General features: G+C 41.1%; 2 protein-coding genes across 2 annotated transcripts in view; both read right to left on the bottom strand.

The window, feature by feature from the left end:
* BCAT1 (branched chain amino acid transaminase 1) overlaps positions 1-16,328 on the bottom strand; it is a 647,504-nt gene that overhangs the window by 191,704 nt on the left and 439,472 nt on the right. The gene's annotated exons all lie outside the window — the stretch shown is intronic.
* Positions 1-16,328, bottom strand: part of DNAI7 (dynein axonemal intermediate chain 7) — a 65,904-nt gene that overhangs the window by 2,202 nt on the left and 47,374 nt on the right. The window contains exons 8-13 of the mRNA XM_049782891.1: positions 14,325-14,616; positions 6,029-6,107; positions 4,490-4,650; positions 3,412-3,568; positions 1,483-1,697; positions 121-288 (exon numbers count right to left, since the gene is read on the bottom strand). Of these exons, the coding sequence (XP_049638848.1) occupies positions 121-288; positions 1,483-1,697; positions 3,412-3,568; positions 4,490-4,650; positions 6,029-6,107; positions 14,325-14,616 (1,072 nt within the window). The remainder of the gene's footprint in view (positions 1-120; positions 289-1,482; positions 1,698-3,411; positions 3,569-4,489; positions 4,651-6,028; positions 6,108-14,324; positions 14,617-16,328) is intronic.

The following is a 16,328-nucleotide window of genomic DNA, read 5'->3' as shown; positions in this document are numbered from 1 at the left end:
CCTATTAACCTTCTTCCCTACTCGTATACAGAAAAGACATGACAGATTAAGCTGTACATAAAATCTGATGCTTACCAATGCAATAAAGGTATAGTCAATTCAATGTGGAATCATTCTTACCTTATAGTTTATAACAACATAGAAATGAGATTGGGCAGTGGGAAAAATGTTCAACCCAGCTGTTTTTAAGGCCAAGATGAAAGAAGTAATCGACATCCATTTTCCTTCCAGAAAAGTGAATTTCTCGTTGTTTTGCAGCTCAATTGAAGCTAATTGGCAGAGATTGTCCTAGTTTTCATAAAGAAGGTTTTTCTATGAGTCAAAGAAGTTCATTATCATTCAGGGAAGTCCCGTGTGTTTGGCCTGATCTGAAAATGGCATTTTCCTCCTCAGGGTTTCAACCAAAGAAATAGACTAAAGCCTCTCCCTGGACCATTTCAGCTTAAGAACTTGGAATTTTTTCTGCCTATGTTCAAGTGAATTACCATAGCTTATGGTGAGAAGTCAGGTGACAATGTTTAAGAAACACACTTAGATAATTAAATGTTAGTGTGTAAAATATCACTGAGTTTAAACTTAAAAGATAACATTATTGTCCAGTTAAAGGATTGCAAAGGGCAGCTGGAAGGTGTAGAAGAGATTTCACATCTCTTATGTGGTTTTAAAAGCAAAATATGAAAGTCTAGTGATATTACCACATTCACAAGGAATTTCAGGCTCTTCTGTTATTTAATGTTTGGGGCCTATGTCTGGCTATACTCAGGTCTATTTCTGGCTTGAGTGAGGGGTCACTCCCAGTGGTATCAGGGGACAATTGCACTACTGCGGGATAGAACTGGGGCCAGCAGCGTGCAAGGCAAAGCACCCAACCCCTATTCTCTCTCTCCAGCCTTTAAATAGACTGTAAATGAGGTCTCTTTCACACATATAATTAACTCATTTCAAGGAAACCATCTATTGATTTTTTGGCATCCTTACCAAGTGCTAAAAATATCACCATAAATCAGTTTGAGAATATTCTTGCATGCTAACACCTCTGCCCAGTAAAAAATCCTTAATCACATTTACTTCTACTCCCCAGCTTCCGAATCTACTTTGTGTCTCAGTAGTTTGGGGTAGCACTTCTGGCTGAGGTGCAATAACATGTTACTCAGAAAGCAGCATATCTGTATAAGGTCTGGGACCTTAAAGACCAGGACCTTTTGAAAATGTGGACCATAAACACGGACAATCATTCCCCAAACACAGGCTCATAGTTTCACTCATTGGTCTGGTCCTGACAACTTCAGTGAACAAAGTGGAACTTCCTTTCTTCAATGATATTCCCAAATAACATTTTGCTTAGACTAAGAGCTCAAGGTACAATTTAGATATATTAATGGGACATTTCAAGATATAAAGCACCAATGATGGACTGTTTATTCTCTCTGTAAGGTCCCAAAGAGGCTTCCATCTTTGATGGAAGGAGTCAGTGTAACGTACCTTAATGTGGATTTGAATCTTGGTAAACACTGTAGTCACTGTGAAAAGCACCTGGTTCACTTCAAGAGGTACAAGTTCCCAGGACTGAAAAGGCATGTTGATATGTGTGTCTTGAATCAGGGTAATAGGGCTGAGGGTATCTATGCTGAATGTCACAAGTCTTTCTTTCGAATTATATGAGACTTGACTGATGCCGTTAGTCTTCCAGCATTTAACTTCATTTAAAATAAAATTTTATTTAAATTATTTATTTTATAAATGTATTTAAAATAAAACACACACAACAACAACAACAACAACAACAACAAAGAGAGAAAGAAAGTATCTGCTGGATTTTCCCATTTAGAAGAGAAGCTCTGGAAACCAAAATGTCTGGGAGTTCCTTGTGCCTGAGGGAAACAGATCCCAACTTTGAGTGGGGTTCAGAAATTTGGGATAAAACATGGAGTTCATGTTGCCTTTGTCCCCAGCCACATCTCACTGTAAGGAGGAGGAGTGTGGACCAGGATTGCTTCAGTGAAAAATTGACTACAAACCACAGGGCACACTGTGAGATCTTTGATTCTGAAGCAGGGTGGGTCTGGGAGATTCCTGTCTTGCTGACTGGGCTAGGATGCTTACCTCACACCGCTTGTTTTCCTGAATCTCAAGGTGGCACTGCCCTCCCTGACTCTCACTCACAGTGAATGAGGTCTGCTGCTCAATACTTCATGTCACTGCCTCTAAAGGACAGGAAAACTGAGATAGCCTGAATGGAGGAAACAACTCCCTTGGAATCTATCCCATCAAAATACCTTATGTTGGGGTGAGAGCCATAGAACAGTGGGTAGTGGGTGTTTGCTTTGCATGAAGCCAACGTAGATTCAATCCTCAACACCCCCACATGATTACCTGAGCCCAATGGGAATGATTCCTGAGTGTAGAGCAGGAGTAACCCCTGAGCACCACTGGGTGAAAACAAAAGATTCAGAATGGTTTATATGTCCTTTCCTGCTTCTAGTTCCTCCCAGACAAAGACCCCTAACTGTCCCCAACACAACTCCACTTGCACAGACACCACTACAACAGATAAAGCAGATTCACACATGTGCAAAACAAAATGAGCTGCTGTTCAGGAAGACTCTCTTGTGCATAATAAGTCACAAGCCCAGCCTTTCAGGGCTTGGCCAGGCTGATCCAAATGAGATACCAGGAAGGCTTGGGCATCTCCAGCTTGTATTTGTCTATGAGTGCTGCTGATACCTTGGTTCTTGCTGCCCATCAAGGGCACTGAACAGGCCCTTCCCAGAGCTGGCTCCATGCTCAGTGTCCAGGAGCCAGGTGACCCAGAGTGTGGCCTCCTCTTCAGGCTGCCCACAACTTGCTTCTCACTAACATGCTTATTTGTAGTACAATTTGTAACTTATTAATGACAATCAAGTTTCCCGGTATTTGGGGTGAGTGTAGAAAGTTAGGACCATACTCAAAGGTGCTCAGGGCTTACTCCTGGCTCTATGCTGAGATTACTTCTTCCAGGACTTGGGAGATCATATGCGGTACCGGGGATCAAACTCTTGTCTGGTACATCATGGCAAATGTTCTACCCACTGTGCTAACCCTATGGTCCCAGAATCAAGCTTTAATCATGACAATCAGAATTATTTTATGGAACGTACATGTTTTTCATTTGCTATAGTATTCTATTATTTTCTCTTCTTTTTCTTAAACTTATAATGTTATCACTGTAAAATAATTTTTTCAGGAAGGAAATTACAAAACCTAATAAAATCTTAAGCCCGGGTCCTTTGTTTATGTCTATGGCAAGCAAAGGAAGTAAAGACATTTATGAGTCTGGACCCTTCACTTCCACACTACATTAGCTATTTGGGGACCTGTGATCTTCTCCAGCTCCACGCATACTTAGAGAAATAGGAGAAATTATTGCTGTACCTTTGGCATCCCACCTTGCAACCATGGGACTCTCAAAAAACACCACATTCTTGTGAACCTCCAGAGTGACCTCGATGGGTGGGAATGAGCTTTCCATTTCAGCCTCATCTGTAGTTTCTGGAGGGTAGATGTATTTCTGCAATCCTTCCTTGAGTATCTTTTAAAAATGATCAAAAGTAGCACCAAGTTAGAAGCTGACTAGTTTAATATGTAAATATTATCCCTATAAAGTTACTCTCCTTTAAAACAAATATTTATTGAATCACCATGAAAGACAAAGTCACAAAGTTGTTGATAGTTGAGATTCAGTCATACAATAACACAATTTTCCAGCACTCATCCCTTTACTAGAGTTCATTTCCTACCACCAATGTCCCAAACTTTCCTCCTCCTGACCTTCACCTCCAACCCTGGCCTGCATCAATGGCTAACACACTTTTCTTTTTCCATTTCTTTCTTCTCTCAGTGCATGCTTTTTTTTCTTTCTTGGTTTTTTTGGGTCACACCCGGCAGCACTCAGGGGTTACTCCTGGCTCTACACTCAGAAATCGCTCCTGGCAGGCTCAAGGGACCATATGGGACACCGGGATTTGAACCATCGTCTTTCTGCATGCAAGGCAAACACCCTACCTCTATGCTATCTCTCCGGCCCCATGGATCCTGTTTCATTTTGTTAACAAAATATCACAACAATTTTTTAATCATGAAATAAAGAACCAGAGTACAAAGGTAATAACAGGTCAGGACCTCACTCATCTTCTACCTTCAAGCAACAGAGCTTGGGGTGGAGGTGGTCTGCCAAAGCTGGAAACAGGCACAGAGAATATCAATGAGCCTATTAATCCATGATGTCTTATTAGTAAGGTCATAATGGCCCAACCTTGATTGAGCGTCACATGCTTCAAGTTCAAGGTGATTGTGTTCCAAATGGAAACTGCCTGGTGTTTAGTTTTTGTTTCTTTAGTATAACAAATTCATGTCTGCTCAGCTTGCTTGCTAGGGCAGCATTACTTGAGAGGAAGAGAAAGAGAGAGAAAATTGGGCACTGGGAAGTTATGTGATGTAAGGGCCCACTTACCCGAACGATCACCCAGCCCTTCACTGGTTTATACTGTGGTGGAAGTTCCAGAATGTCCAAATGGTACACACCACCCAGTGTGGAGAACTGGCACAGGTCAACCACATGGTCTTCAAAGATATGGGGCTTCTCCTCTGTATTCTTTAGCATCTTCAAATGTACTGCAAGAAAGAAGGCTCAGTTTACTTTCATCCAGTTTTCCTCCTCATCCTCCTCATTATTATTATTATTATTTTCATTTTCTTAGGAGGGAAATGAAAGAAAATTCCCATACTGGTATTTTTCACTTAACTGGATTTAAAAAATTTTAAAAAGTGGTTCATTCAGGTTGAGAGATGGCTCTGTACAGGCCTGAAGCACAGGCTGGGAACCCAGTACTATACCTAGTACTATACCTCCCTCTTCCCCCACCCCAAGATCCTTGGATGAAGGAAGCAGTCTCCAAATATTAGTGTGTGACCCCCAAATCAAAATACTTATAAACCCTGGAATCTGTAGAGACAGATGGTGAGTTTTCTACTGTAAACGAGTCCTAGCCCTCGTTTCTATTGTCTTTGGATATTATTCTCATTATTCTCATTCTGTTTGTTTTTATATCCTGCATATGAGTGAAGGTGCTGTAAGGAGATGAAGTGATATGGATGATATCAGTAACAGTATTACAAACCACAGTGCCTTAAAGAAAAAAGAGAGACAGAGAGGCAGAGAAAGAGAGAAATGTCTGCCATAGAGGCAGGCAGGGGATGGCAGAAGGGAAGTGTGGGACAATAGTGGTGGGAAATGTACTCTGGTGAGATGGGTGTTGGAACATTTTATGATTTAAATTCAACTATTAATTTCATAACTACCAGTGATTCAACTTTAAAAAGGTGTGTTGGAGAAAGTGAATAAGAAATCAGTTACCAAAATAATGTTCAAAAATATGTGGAAATACAACCCTTAGATATTACTAGAAAGGAGAAGCTGATAAGATTAAATCTCAAATGGAAAAGCTTACAAATTAGACATCACTATCATTTTGACATTTTCAAACTAGGAGACAACCATTTGGCAAGAGTAGACTGAATGCAGAAATCTCTAAAGGCTAGGAAATTTGGTTGACTGGCTGGGAACAACCAGGTGACCTTCACTGTTACCAACAAGGAAGGAAACCTTTTACACTACTGGGTGGAAAGACACAGCTACCTAGAAAAGGAAGGTCATAAGTACATGCTGATGTGCAAGAAATAACATCTAATATTCACCACTTCTAGAATGTGTATCACCTTTTTATGTATGCATTGGAGAACTGCTGAAAAGAAGGTTATTATGTGAGACAAATAATTTCTACAAAAAACATGGACATAGTATGACCCTATGATATTGTTTTTAAAAAATCAAGAGGCAAAGAGTGTAAATAAAACATGTTTTCACAAGGATTTTTCATAATCTCAACGAATTTGAGCACATTTAAGCCATTTCTGCAACATCTGGACATTTTGTGGACAAATAGAATATCCCAACAAAGTTGAAACCAAAAGCTCGAATTGAGAAGAATACCTGCTGAGACCCTTTTGCTTAGTAACGTCATCTCCAGCTCATATGTGATAGCTCTGGGGTCTTCCTCCACTGTGCTCTGCTGAGAAAACAGGAGAGTGGAAGCTGGTCAGAGGCACCAGGCAGTTCTGCTCCCTAATTCTATGGTCCCCCCACTGACACCTGTTCTGGCATCAAGTGTGATTCACAGGCACTAATCAACAAGCAGTTCTGATAGGAGTGCATCCCTATAGAACTTGGGCAAGCAGAAGTGAGCCCATTTGGTGCAAATAGATCATCAGTGAAGGTTTTTGTTTGCATTTTGGTCTTCACAGAGTTTTAGATTTTGCAGGTCATTAACACTCTGAGAAAGCAATTCCAATGCTTAGCTGGCTTTTTTTTTTTTTTTTAATTTTGTATTTTTGCTGGGGGAGGAGGATGGTGGGGAGATCTTGGGCTACTTTAAGAGAAACTCAGCCTGTTCAGTGCTCAGGCCTATCAGTGCTGGGCGCTTCCCAACTAGCAACGCTCAGGGACCATATAGTGCCAAAAATCAGTGAAGCCTTGTGCTGGCCAAGTCCATGCTCCAGCTCCCTGAGCTATGTTAGCCACAGCCTGCCTCAGATAAACAGGTGTGTAGAGTAGAGTGTAGAGTCCCATTCTCCTGACATTTCAGTGGAGGAAGGGGTCTGCAGTAAAAGTACTGTGGTTCTAAAACATTCTTCTCAATCTGCCACTAGCTCACCACTGTGCCCTTAAGCATAAGCTCTCACCTCCACAGGCAGTGGTCAGGCAGCATATTTCACTTTTACCCATGAGCCATACACAGCAAGCAGTTTTAGGCAAGGCTGCTATCTCTACTGGACAAACAAGGAAAGAAGCTGGGGGAGATAAGTGGCCCAAAGGTCAGATCAAGTGACTGCAGCACCCAGTGTGCATATACCCTGAAGGGCAACTCCACTGCAGATTGGGTATGGAAGTGTAGGGTGTATAGGATGTTCTTTGTGAAACTGGTGACACCATTCAAGCCCCAGAGCTGGAACTCCAGGGAAATCACAGAGGAACCTTCTACCTGGGTACTCTTAGAGACAGTATGTCACCATACAGCTCCTCAACTCCTATCCAAAGTTCTGTTCCCTCAGCAGAGGACCTTCCCCTACTGGCACTACTGTACCACATGGCCTTTCTCTGGCCACTTTTCACTCCTCTGCATCGTACACAGATCTTTCCATGGCACCTTTGCTGCCTCTTCTGCCTGGACCCCACTGATGCGAGGATTCCTATAGGACACAGGTATCATTGGTAATGGAGAATTTTCAAATCGAAAGAGCAGAGGTGTCGGGGGAGGGCCAGAGATATTACAGTGGGGAGAGAGCTTGATTTGCACACAGCTGACCTGGGTTTGACCTCCCATATCCCACATGGTCCCCCAACCACTGTCAGGAATAATTTGTGACTGCAGTGCCAGATGTAACCGACCCTGAGCATTTCATGGTGTGACCCCAAAACAAGAAACCCTGAAAACTAGAGTGGAGGTTTCTGACAATTAAAGGAACTTCAGGTCTGGCAGGGAAGCAGGTATAGAGATGGAGTGTGTTTTTTGGGGTGCTATAGGTGAAGATGGAACAGCTCATTTTGCAAGTGGAGTCAAGGGGTGGCATTTGGGAATCCTGTTGACAGGCAGGGCACCAGGAGAATCAGGTCCTTCCCCCCGATACAGAGAAAATAAAGGATGGGTGGAGGGAAGCAAATGGGGGTGTCTGAATATATGTGGCTACAGAGAGCTGAGTAGCAGTAAGTGGAGAGCTCTGCCTGTTTTCCTAAGAATGGGACTTCTTCCAGGGCTGAGAAAAATGTGGGGGGCGGGGAGCATAAGTAAGCCTTGGAGGCTACTTCAGGCATGATTCTAGTGCCATGGTTCTGGAGTCTAAGCTCCATGGGTCTACAAAGCCTGTGCCCCAATCATCTGAGCCATCTCCCTATCCTCCATGTTGTAAATATCTACTCATAATTACACTAAATCATATTTGTCATCTCCTGTTGATTCTGAAAACCTTTAAGATATCCAAAGGGGCCGGAGAGATAGTATGGTGGTAGGGCATTTGCCTTGCGTGCAGTAGGATGGTGGTTTAAATCCTAGCATCCCATATGGTTCTCTGAGCCTGCCAGGAGCAATTTCTGAGTGTAGAGACAGGAGTAACCCCTGTGTGTTGCCAAGTGTGACCCCCCCCCAAATCAACAACAACAAAAAGATATTTAAAGATAATTTGTAACTTGTTTTATAAAAGGTCAAAAAGTCCTTTTATGAATTATTATGAACTATTTATGAACTATTATACTGAGTGAAATAAGTCATAGGAAGAAAGATAGACATAGAATAGTCTCACTGATATATGGGTTTTAAGAAAAATTAAGGACATTATTATAATGATCCCTGGCGACAATAGAGATAAGGGCCAGGAGGTCCTACTCCAATATGAAGTTCACCACAAAGAGTAGTAATGCAGTTAGGGAAACAACTACACTAACAACTATCATGACTATATATACATATATATATATGTATATATAGGTTTTTTTGGGTCACACCTGATGACACTCAGGTATTACTCCTGGCCATGCATTCAGAAATATCTCCTAGCTTGGAGGACCATATGGGACATGAGGGGATTGAACTGCAATCTGTCCTAGGCTAGTGCAGGCGCAGACGCCTTACCACTTGCGCCACCGCTCTGGCCCCTATCATGACAATCTTAATAAGTGAGAGAAGAAGAATGCCTGTCTCAAATACAGGAAAGGGTTGGGAAGGAGGGGGGAGCATTGGTGGTGGAATGTTGCACTTATGAAGGGAGGGAGTGTTCTGTTTATAACTGAAACTCAACTACAATCATGCTTGTAATCAAGGTGCTTAAATAAAGATTTTATATATTAAAAATAAAAAAGGTAAAAAAGTCATATATGTTATGTATGCTGTTATATATGCTCCTTAAATCACAAAACTTTCTAGAGGTTATTATCATTAAAAATACTCATCATAAATTTGATTTTATAAAAAGTTTGTAATTGGGAAGCCAGAATTGCTCAGCACTTAAAATATTATAGTTTAGTATTTAAAAAAAAAGTTTGTCAAAGAAAAAGATCAACTCTTTAAAGCAGTAAGGGAGAAAAAAAAACCCTCAAGTATAAAGGAAACAACATAAAAGTCAAACCAGATCTTCCATTTGAAACAATCCAGGCAAGAAAAGAATGGAATAGCATATTCAAAATATTGAATGAAAGAAAATTTCAATCTAGAGTCCACTACCCAGCAAAAATCTCATTTACATGAGAGGGAAGGTTAAAAACATTCTCAGATAAAAAAAAAAAAAAAAAACTCTCAATATTTGTGCTAACCAGACCCACCCTAAATGACCTACTCAAAGAGCAATTAAACAAACCAAATCCCCAATTGTAACAACAACAACCCTACAGAATATAAAGGCCCAACATCCCTTTGTGTCAATAGTTTCCTTAAATGTCAATGCATTAAACTCTCCTGTCGAGAACACATACAACTGTTTAGATTGAGCAGATGTCCAATAAACTGCTCTATATAGATGTCTATTATAAATGTTCTAATGCTTTTATCCACAGAAATGGGTGCAGAATGTGTTTGGAAGTCATGGACTCCTACGACAGTGCTCGCTAAAAGTAATTTTAATGTCTTAATTTTACTATATTTATAATAACTCCTTGATCTTTTTGTCCACAGCAGTACTTGGAGATATAGGTTGGTCACTCAAGTCCCAAACCGTAATGGTATATACTCTGTCAGACTCAGAAGACAGGGTTCATTATGATTATGTCATGACAAAAATTCTAATCTACTTATTTTCTCCATTTGACGCAGAGGGTTACTCCTGGCTAAACACTCAGAAATTGCCCCTGGTTTGGGGGACCATATGGGAGGCCAAGGGATCAAACTGCGGTCCTTCCTTGGCTAGCGCTTGCTACTTCTAGTGCCACCTCACCGGCTCCTCTGTTTTCTTTCTATTCTTTAATAGCTATGCTTTCTATCATCTTAAAACAAATGTACTATGATCAGTTATATCAACTATGTGATGCCTTTCCTTTAAATAAATTTTTTTTTTTAATTTTAAAAAAGGGTGTCTACCCATGAAGTATTAAAAAAAAAGTTTGGTATGAAGAGCCCTCTAGTGGTGAAAAATTTTTTTGTTTTTGTTTTTGTTTTGGGGCCACACCCCAGCACTCAGGGGTTACTCCTGGCTTTGCACTCAGAAATCTCTCCTGGAAGGCTCGGGGAGACTATCTGGGATGCCAGAAATTAAACCTGAGTTCGTCCTGGATTGGCCACATGTAAGACAAACTCCCTACCACTGTGCTATTGCCCTGGCCTTTGTGGTAATATCCTTAAGAAAAGGAAAAGTGGAGGCAGAGTAATAGTAAAGTGGGTAGGACACTTGCATTGCATGTGGACAACCCGGGTTTGATATCCAGTATCCTCCAGCCCCACCAAGAGTGGACCCCAAAACAAAACAATACCAATAAAAGGAAAACTCTTTTGAACCATCTTCTACATCTAAGAGATTCAGATTCAAACTAACAATGTACTAAATACCTATAATTTGTGATGAGATCACAGGTTACATATCAAGTACAAACTATGTATTCTGGGTCATACATTGCTGTATTTTACTACCATCTGTCATGAAACATCTCCAAATCCATCAAAAAGATGATGAGAAATATAATATTCATATTAAAATATGCCGACCTAGAGTCACCAAGCAAAGCAATTCACCCCACATGTGTGAGCCTAGAAACTCCCAGCCAGACACTACAGCACACTCAGCTGAAAGGGGAGCACCCCGTACCAGTGTTAAGCTGAAGGGATGTGACCTTCCAAGAAGCAGCTGAACATATGAGCACCATGACCAGATGAGGACTACCAGCTGGTGAGCCTCATGAAGGAATATAAGGGCCCTATTACCAGGTAGATGCATGATCCAGCTAAAACAGAAGTCATAGCTTCTAGTGAGGAAAATATAGATATATGTTCTGCCTAGTGATAGGGGAAAACATATTGTTGCACCAAGTGATGAGAAAAATTGGCCCATGTTCCCTCAATAATGAGAGAAATAGGTCAGTTCCTCTAATAATGAAGGAAATATACCCTTTATTCCCTAGTGATGAGGGAAATAGACCTTGTTCCCCTGCCCCATCACGAGCAGCATATCAACAGGGAAATAAGTTGCCAGAGATAGATAAAGTGCTCACAGGAAGTCCTTGAGACAATCTTCTTAACGTGTGACTGCAAAATGAACTCAGAATGTCCTCAAAGTACTTCTATACTCTCCCTCAATCTTCCTGCAAATAGCAGACAGTCTAGCATGTTTTGGGGCCCAGTTTAAGGAGCACAAGCTTAGCTGAGTCTGTTAGTGTAATAAAACTGAGTTCTTTCACTTTTCTGAGCATGCCATTTGGCTGTTTGCTAACTCTCAATGAGAATTTCCATAACATACCAGCAAAAGCAATGATGAAGGGAGGAGAAGAAGCCTGGAGTTAGATGCTTCACCAGTGAAGTTACCAGCCAATTAAAAAAATTAATATCAATTGTTCTCAAGCTCTTCCTAAAAACCAGCAGAGGCAAGAACACTTCCAGATTCATTTACAAGGCCCTAACAGCATCAAAATAGAAGATACCACCAGACAAGGAAATTACAATCCAATGTCCTTAGTTACACAGAAAGAAAAACATTCAACAAAGCAATAGCAATGTGCTTTCTGTGAAATGAAAGAAAATGCATTCATAATTAAAAAAAATTGATGAGGCAGAGAGAGGAAACAGATCTCACCCAAAGAAACGTCAGAGATGACACACAATAGCTGACACTCTCCAATAGTGGAAGCTGAAAACTTTTCCTGTAAGATCAGGAGCAAGACAATACTGGAATCGTAGCAATGGCAAGTGAGGAAACGAATTAAAACACATGCACTTAAATGAGGGAAAATAAAACTTCTGCAGAGAACACACTAATACTGAAAATTGCAGGCCAGGAGTCAGTATATCAGGTAAGTACTTGATTTGCATATGGCTGATCCGGATTCAATCCCTAATACCACACAGTGTCCTTAGAGAACTACCTGGAGTGATACCTGAGCACAGAGCCAAGAATAAGTCCTGAATACCATCAGTGTGGCTCAAAAGCCAAGTAAAGAAAAAGTATATGCTCTAATTCTTTCTTTTGGTTTTGAGGTGGTTTTGTTTGTTTTGGCCACATCTAATGATGCTCAGGGTTTACACTCCTGGCTCTGCACTCAGCAATTATTCCTGTGATCTAAGGGAATCATAGGATGCCAATAATCAAACCCTGGTTGGTCACATGCAAGGAAAAAGCTTTAAATGCTATGCTATTTCTCCAGCCCCATGCTCCAGCCCTTTGAGCCATCTCATGGGCCCACCAAATAAATTTTTATATACTAACAATGACCTTTTAGAAAGTTAATTTTTTCCTTAATATCATTTACAATTGCACCAAAAATAATAGAACACCTAGGAAACATGTATCCAAGAGATAAACGACCTATACACTGAAAACTGTGACACACAAAGAAATTGAAGACACAAATAAATGCATAGCTATTTTATGTGTAAAGAATGGATTAATATGTCTGCAACACTACCTGAATAATCTACTGAGTATACAATCCTTCTCAAAATGCTGATGGCATTTTTCACAGAAATAGAATGATCCAAAAATCTCTGTGAAACAACAAAAACCTGGGAGAGAAGAGTCAGTGTTTAGAAAGAGTATGAAAGTAGGAGCCACCTGCTATCTGAGGTTCAAGCAAGTTACAGTTACAATGATCAGAACCAATATGGCATTGGCATAAACAAACACACAGAGAAATCAATGAAACTGAATCAAGACTCTTGAAGTGCCCCAGGCAAGTATGGTAAATCAAGTTGCATCTAAGGAGCCAAGAAAATACAACAGGGAAAAGAAAAGGAACACAATATCTTTAATAAGTTGGGGAAGCTAAACAGATACAAGCAAAAATGAGTCTGGTCTCTCTTACTCCACACCTGATAGTTAACTTGAAACAAAATCAAGTCCACCTTCAATCAGGAGAAAACAGATCAAGAAGTTATTTGGTAATTTCTTGTTTGTTTGTTTGTTTGTTTTACACTAAATGCAACAGAAGATTGAGGCCAGAGTGATAGTACAGAGGGTAGGGCATTTGCCTTGTATGCAACCAACTTGGGTTCAAACTCCCTGAGCTCTACTAGGAGTGATCCCTTAACGAAGAGCTTGGGGTAAAACCTGAACACTGCTGGGCATCGCCCTCAAACCAGAAAAAAAAAATAAACAAATGCAACAAATGCAAACTATATGGCAATTTGAATTGTATTAACCTGAAAAATTTCTGCACAGCAAAGCTTCTCATCAGCAGATCAGTATGTCAGTCAGCCCAGAAAAGCATATGGGATACTGGAATTGGAACCACCATCCATCCTGGATTGGCAGTGTGCAAGGCAAACACCCTATCATTATGGTTGTGTTATCTCTCCTCTTCCCTCACCAAATAAGTATTTTCTAAAAAAAATAATAAGATAATGCAACAAACCATTATACTTTATATCTTAAGCACTTGTAGAAAACCTAGCTCTTCCTAAAAGTGCAAATTTTCTATAACCAAATAAATAAAACCCATCCCCCCTTAGTTTAAAAAGATACCAACAGACCAAATCAAGCACACCTTGGTTTAATCCTGAGAAAACATGTCTAAACTTTCCAGAGATAATTTATACCTCCAAAAATAATTTAGCTTGAAACTCTTGAAGACAGGAAGAAAGTGGAAATGAACTGAAAGAATCTGATCATCAAATGGCTCAGTCTTTGGCTAAGTATAAACTGTCCAGTTTCTCTCGTTAGGTTTTGAGAGGAGAACAATAGTCTTAAGAAAATCAGAGGATACTTTATATAATACTTTAGAACAAAATTAAAAGCTGTGGTCAATACACAATAAAGTGAGACTGGGGAAGCTTCTGTCACTCAGACCATGGTCACTGGCCACAGGGGAAGCATAAACTCAAGTTCCTTCCCAAGTCTTCCTGGAGGAAATCTCAGAAAGGCCCAGGCTGGACAATTCCCACTTCCCAGAAAATGCAGACCCTCTTCCAAACTCCCATCTGCCAGTCATTTACCACACAGTTCCAGGGACTTACTATGGGCACTAGAGGTGCTGGCTCCACCTGTGCCTCTAGTTCTACCTCTAAGTCCACCTCTTCGCCCAGAGCCGAGCCCAACTCATCAGCTGGGCTCTCTGCTTCTGCCTCTGCCTCTGCCTCCTGGATGACTTCTGCCTCTGCCTCTGCCTCTACTTCTGCCTCTGCCTCTGCCTCTGCTTCTTGACTGGCTGCTGCCTCCTCCAGTGGGACCTCCTCTTTGACAGGTTCATCAAAGGTGTCCAAGGTGGCTTTCACAGTGGGTAGTGGTGAGACGTGATCAAAGTGGGTGTGCAGGAGCCGAAGGGCGATGTCACTTGTAGCTAATATCCTTGGGATTTCAAAGCCGACTTCTGTGCCAGAGAACCGAATGCTCCGATACCTGTGAATCATTCATTTTAACAATTACAATGAAGCTTCAGGAAGCTATGATTAGTGGGGCAGCTCCATGGCCAGCGGACATTTGTAGGGCTGCTCACAACTTGGTATACAATTTGAGGGCATGGCCTTATTCACACTCACTGCAGCCTGTGAACCAGTGACCAGAGTCATCACTCTTGTTCGTAGGACTTAGAACTCCCACAGCCTCCTCTACCGTTTCTGGTTATCTGTGAGTCCTTGTTTTTAACCTGTCTCTAAAGTGCTCTTAATTCATCTTGCTATCCCAGGCCCTATTTTCTCCTCCCTGTATACTGGCCCTGGAGAGCATCATTTCTCTGGCATCCATTCTGGCCACAGGGACACTTGGGTGAACATCAGACAAACATACAACTGTAGATCCAACATACAGATACTATGGTCTTGGCATGAAGTAGAGACCATTGAGGATGATGTGATTAGATCCCCAGGTTTTTTACACGACTGAATCATCTAAGGTTTCAGTACATACTGGTTGCTAAACCACATGGGATTGGACATTTTTTGTGGAAAGGACCTTGCATCCTGAGCAGGGTAGGAGAAGGCAGCCCTGAGTGGACTATATGCTTTCCCAAGGCCCTGAGAGTTGTGGTCCCCTCAAAGCTAAGAATTATTGGTCTAAAGCAGATGGCTCTCCAGATAAACTCCCAATTTAGATTTCTCTCCTGGACCTTTCTTGCATAGAAGTACTTAAGTCCTACATTGAATCTGCTCACCACTGTCACTGAGACCAGAGAAAGCTTGTCTGCTCTTCTCTTTCCTCTTATTCAAGTTACTCTCACTCCTCAGCTTTAATTTGGGGGTCAGTGCAGGCCTCTTACTGTAACTTCATTCTATTAAAGCAATCCAGTGTGATCTCCTTGACACTTTTTCTGTATATGATGTATTTTACAATGAATCATGCTGATATTAATATGCTATCTCTGATTTAACATAAACCATAGTATATTTCATAATGAACAAACTTTGGAAAATCTGATGTTGTCTTTCTTGTCTTTGTTTTTATTTTTGTTTTTGTGCCACACCCTAAGTGCTTAGGGCTTACTACTGATTGATTCTATGCTCAAGGGTCACTCCTGGTGGAACATATGCCTGCCAGGGATCCAGCTGTATTTTGGCCCCCTACTGTAAATTTTCTTTTACTAAACAGCAAAAATAAAGTCTAGTTTTTCTCACTATTAAACCATCAGTATTGTCAGAACTGAGACTAGAATGTAGGGCCTCCCAACTGTTTATCTGGTGATTTCTCCCACAAGCCAAAACCCACTGAAAATCTGCTCCACTGGGTCTGAAATGATTAAGATCAAGTAGCAACTGAATGAAAACTTACCACACACACCCCTACTCTCTGAAAAAATGTTGTGATGTTGAAGAGTTGAATAGCACTAAGGAAAGACACTAAAGTATCTCAAGAAGTAAGACATTTGGACAGCTCTTAACATGCTGTGGCTCATATCTGAAAGTGGTTTAATGGATACAAGCTGCAGCACTGAGTCAATGTGTTAAACAGTTCACTGCACAGAAGCTGAATGCAAGACTGATGAGCTGAAAGAGTTCTCCATGTTGATAGTTTATGTTGTGGACGAAGGAGGTTAAGTGATTAAGAAGATGAGAACCTCGGGGCCGGGCGGTGGCGCTGGAGGTCAGGTGCCTGCCTTGCCTGCGCTAGCCTAGGAC

Source organism: Suncus etruscus, chromosome 11, assembly GCF_024139225.1.
Source record: "Suncus etruscus isolate mSunEtr1 chromosome 11, mSunEtr1.pri.cur, whole genome shotgun sequence".
NCBI lineage: Eukaryota > Metazoa > Chordata > Mammalia > Eulipotyphla > Soricidae > Suncus > Suncus etruscus.
The sequence above is the reverse complement of the archived record's forward strand: the minus strand, read 5'-3'. Positions and strand labels throughout refer to the sequence as shown.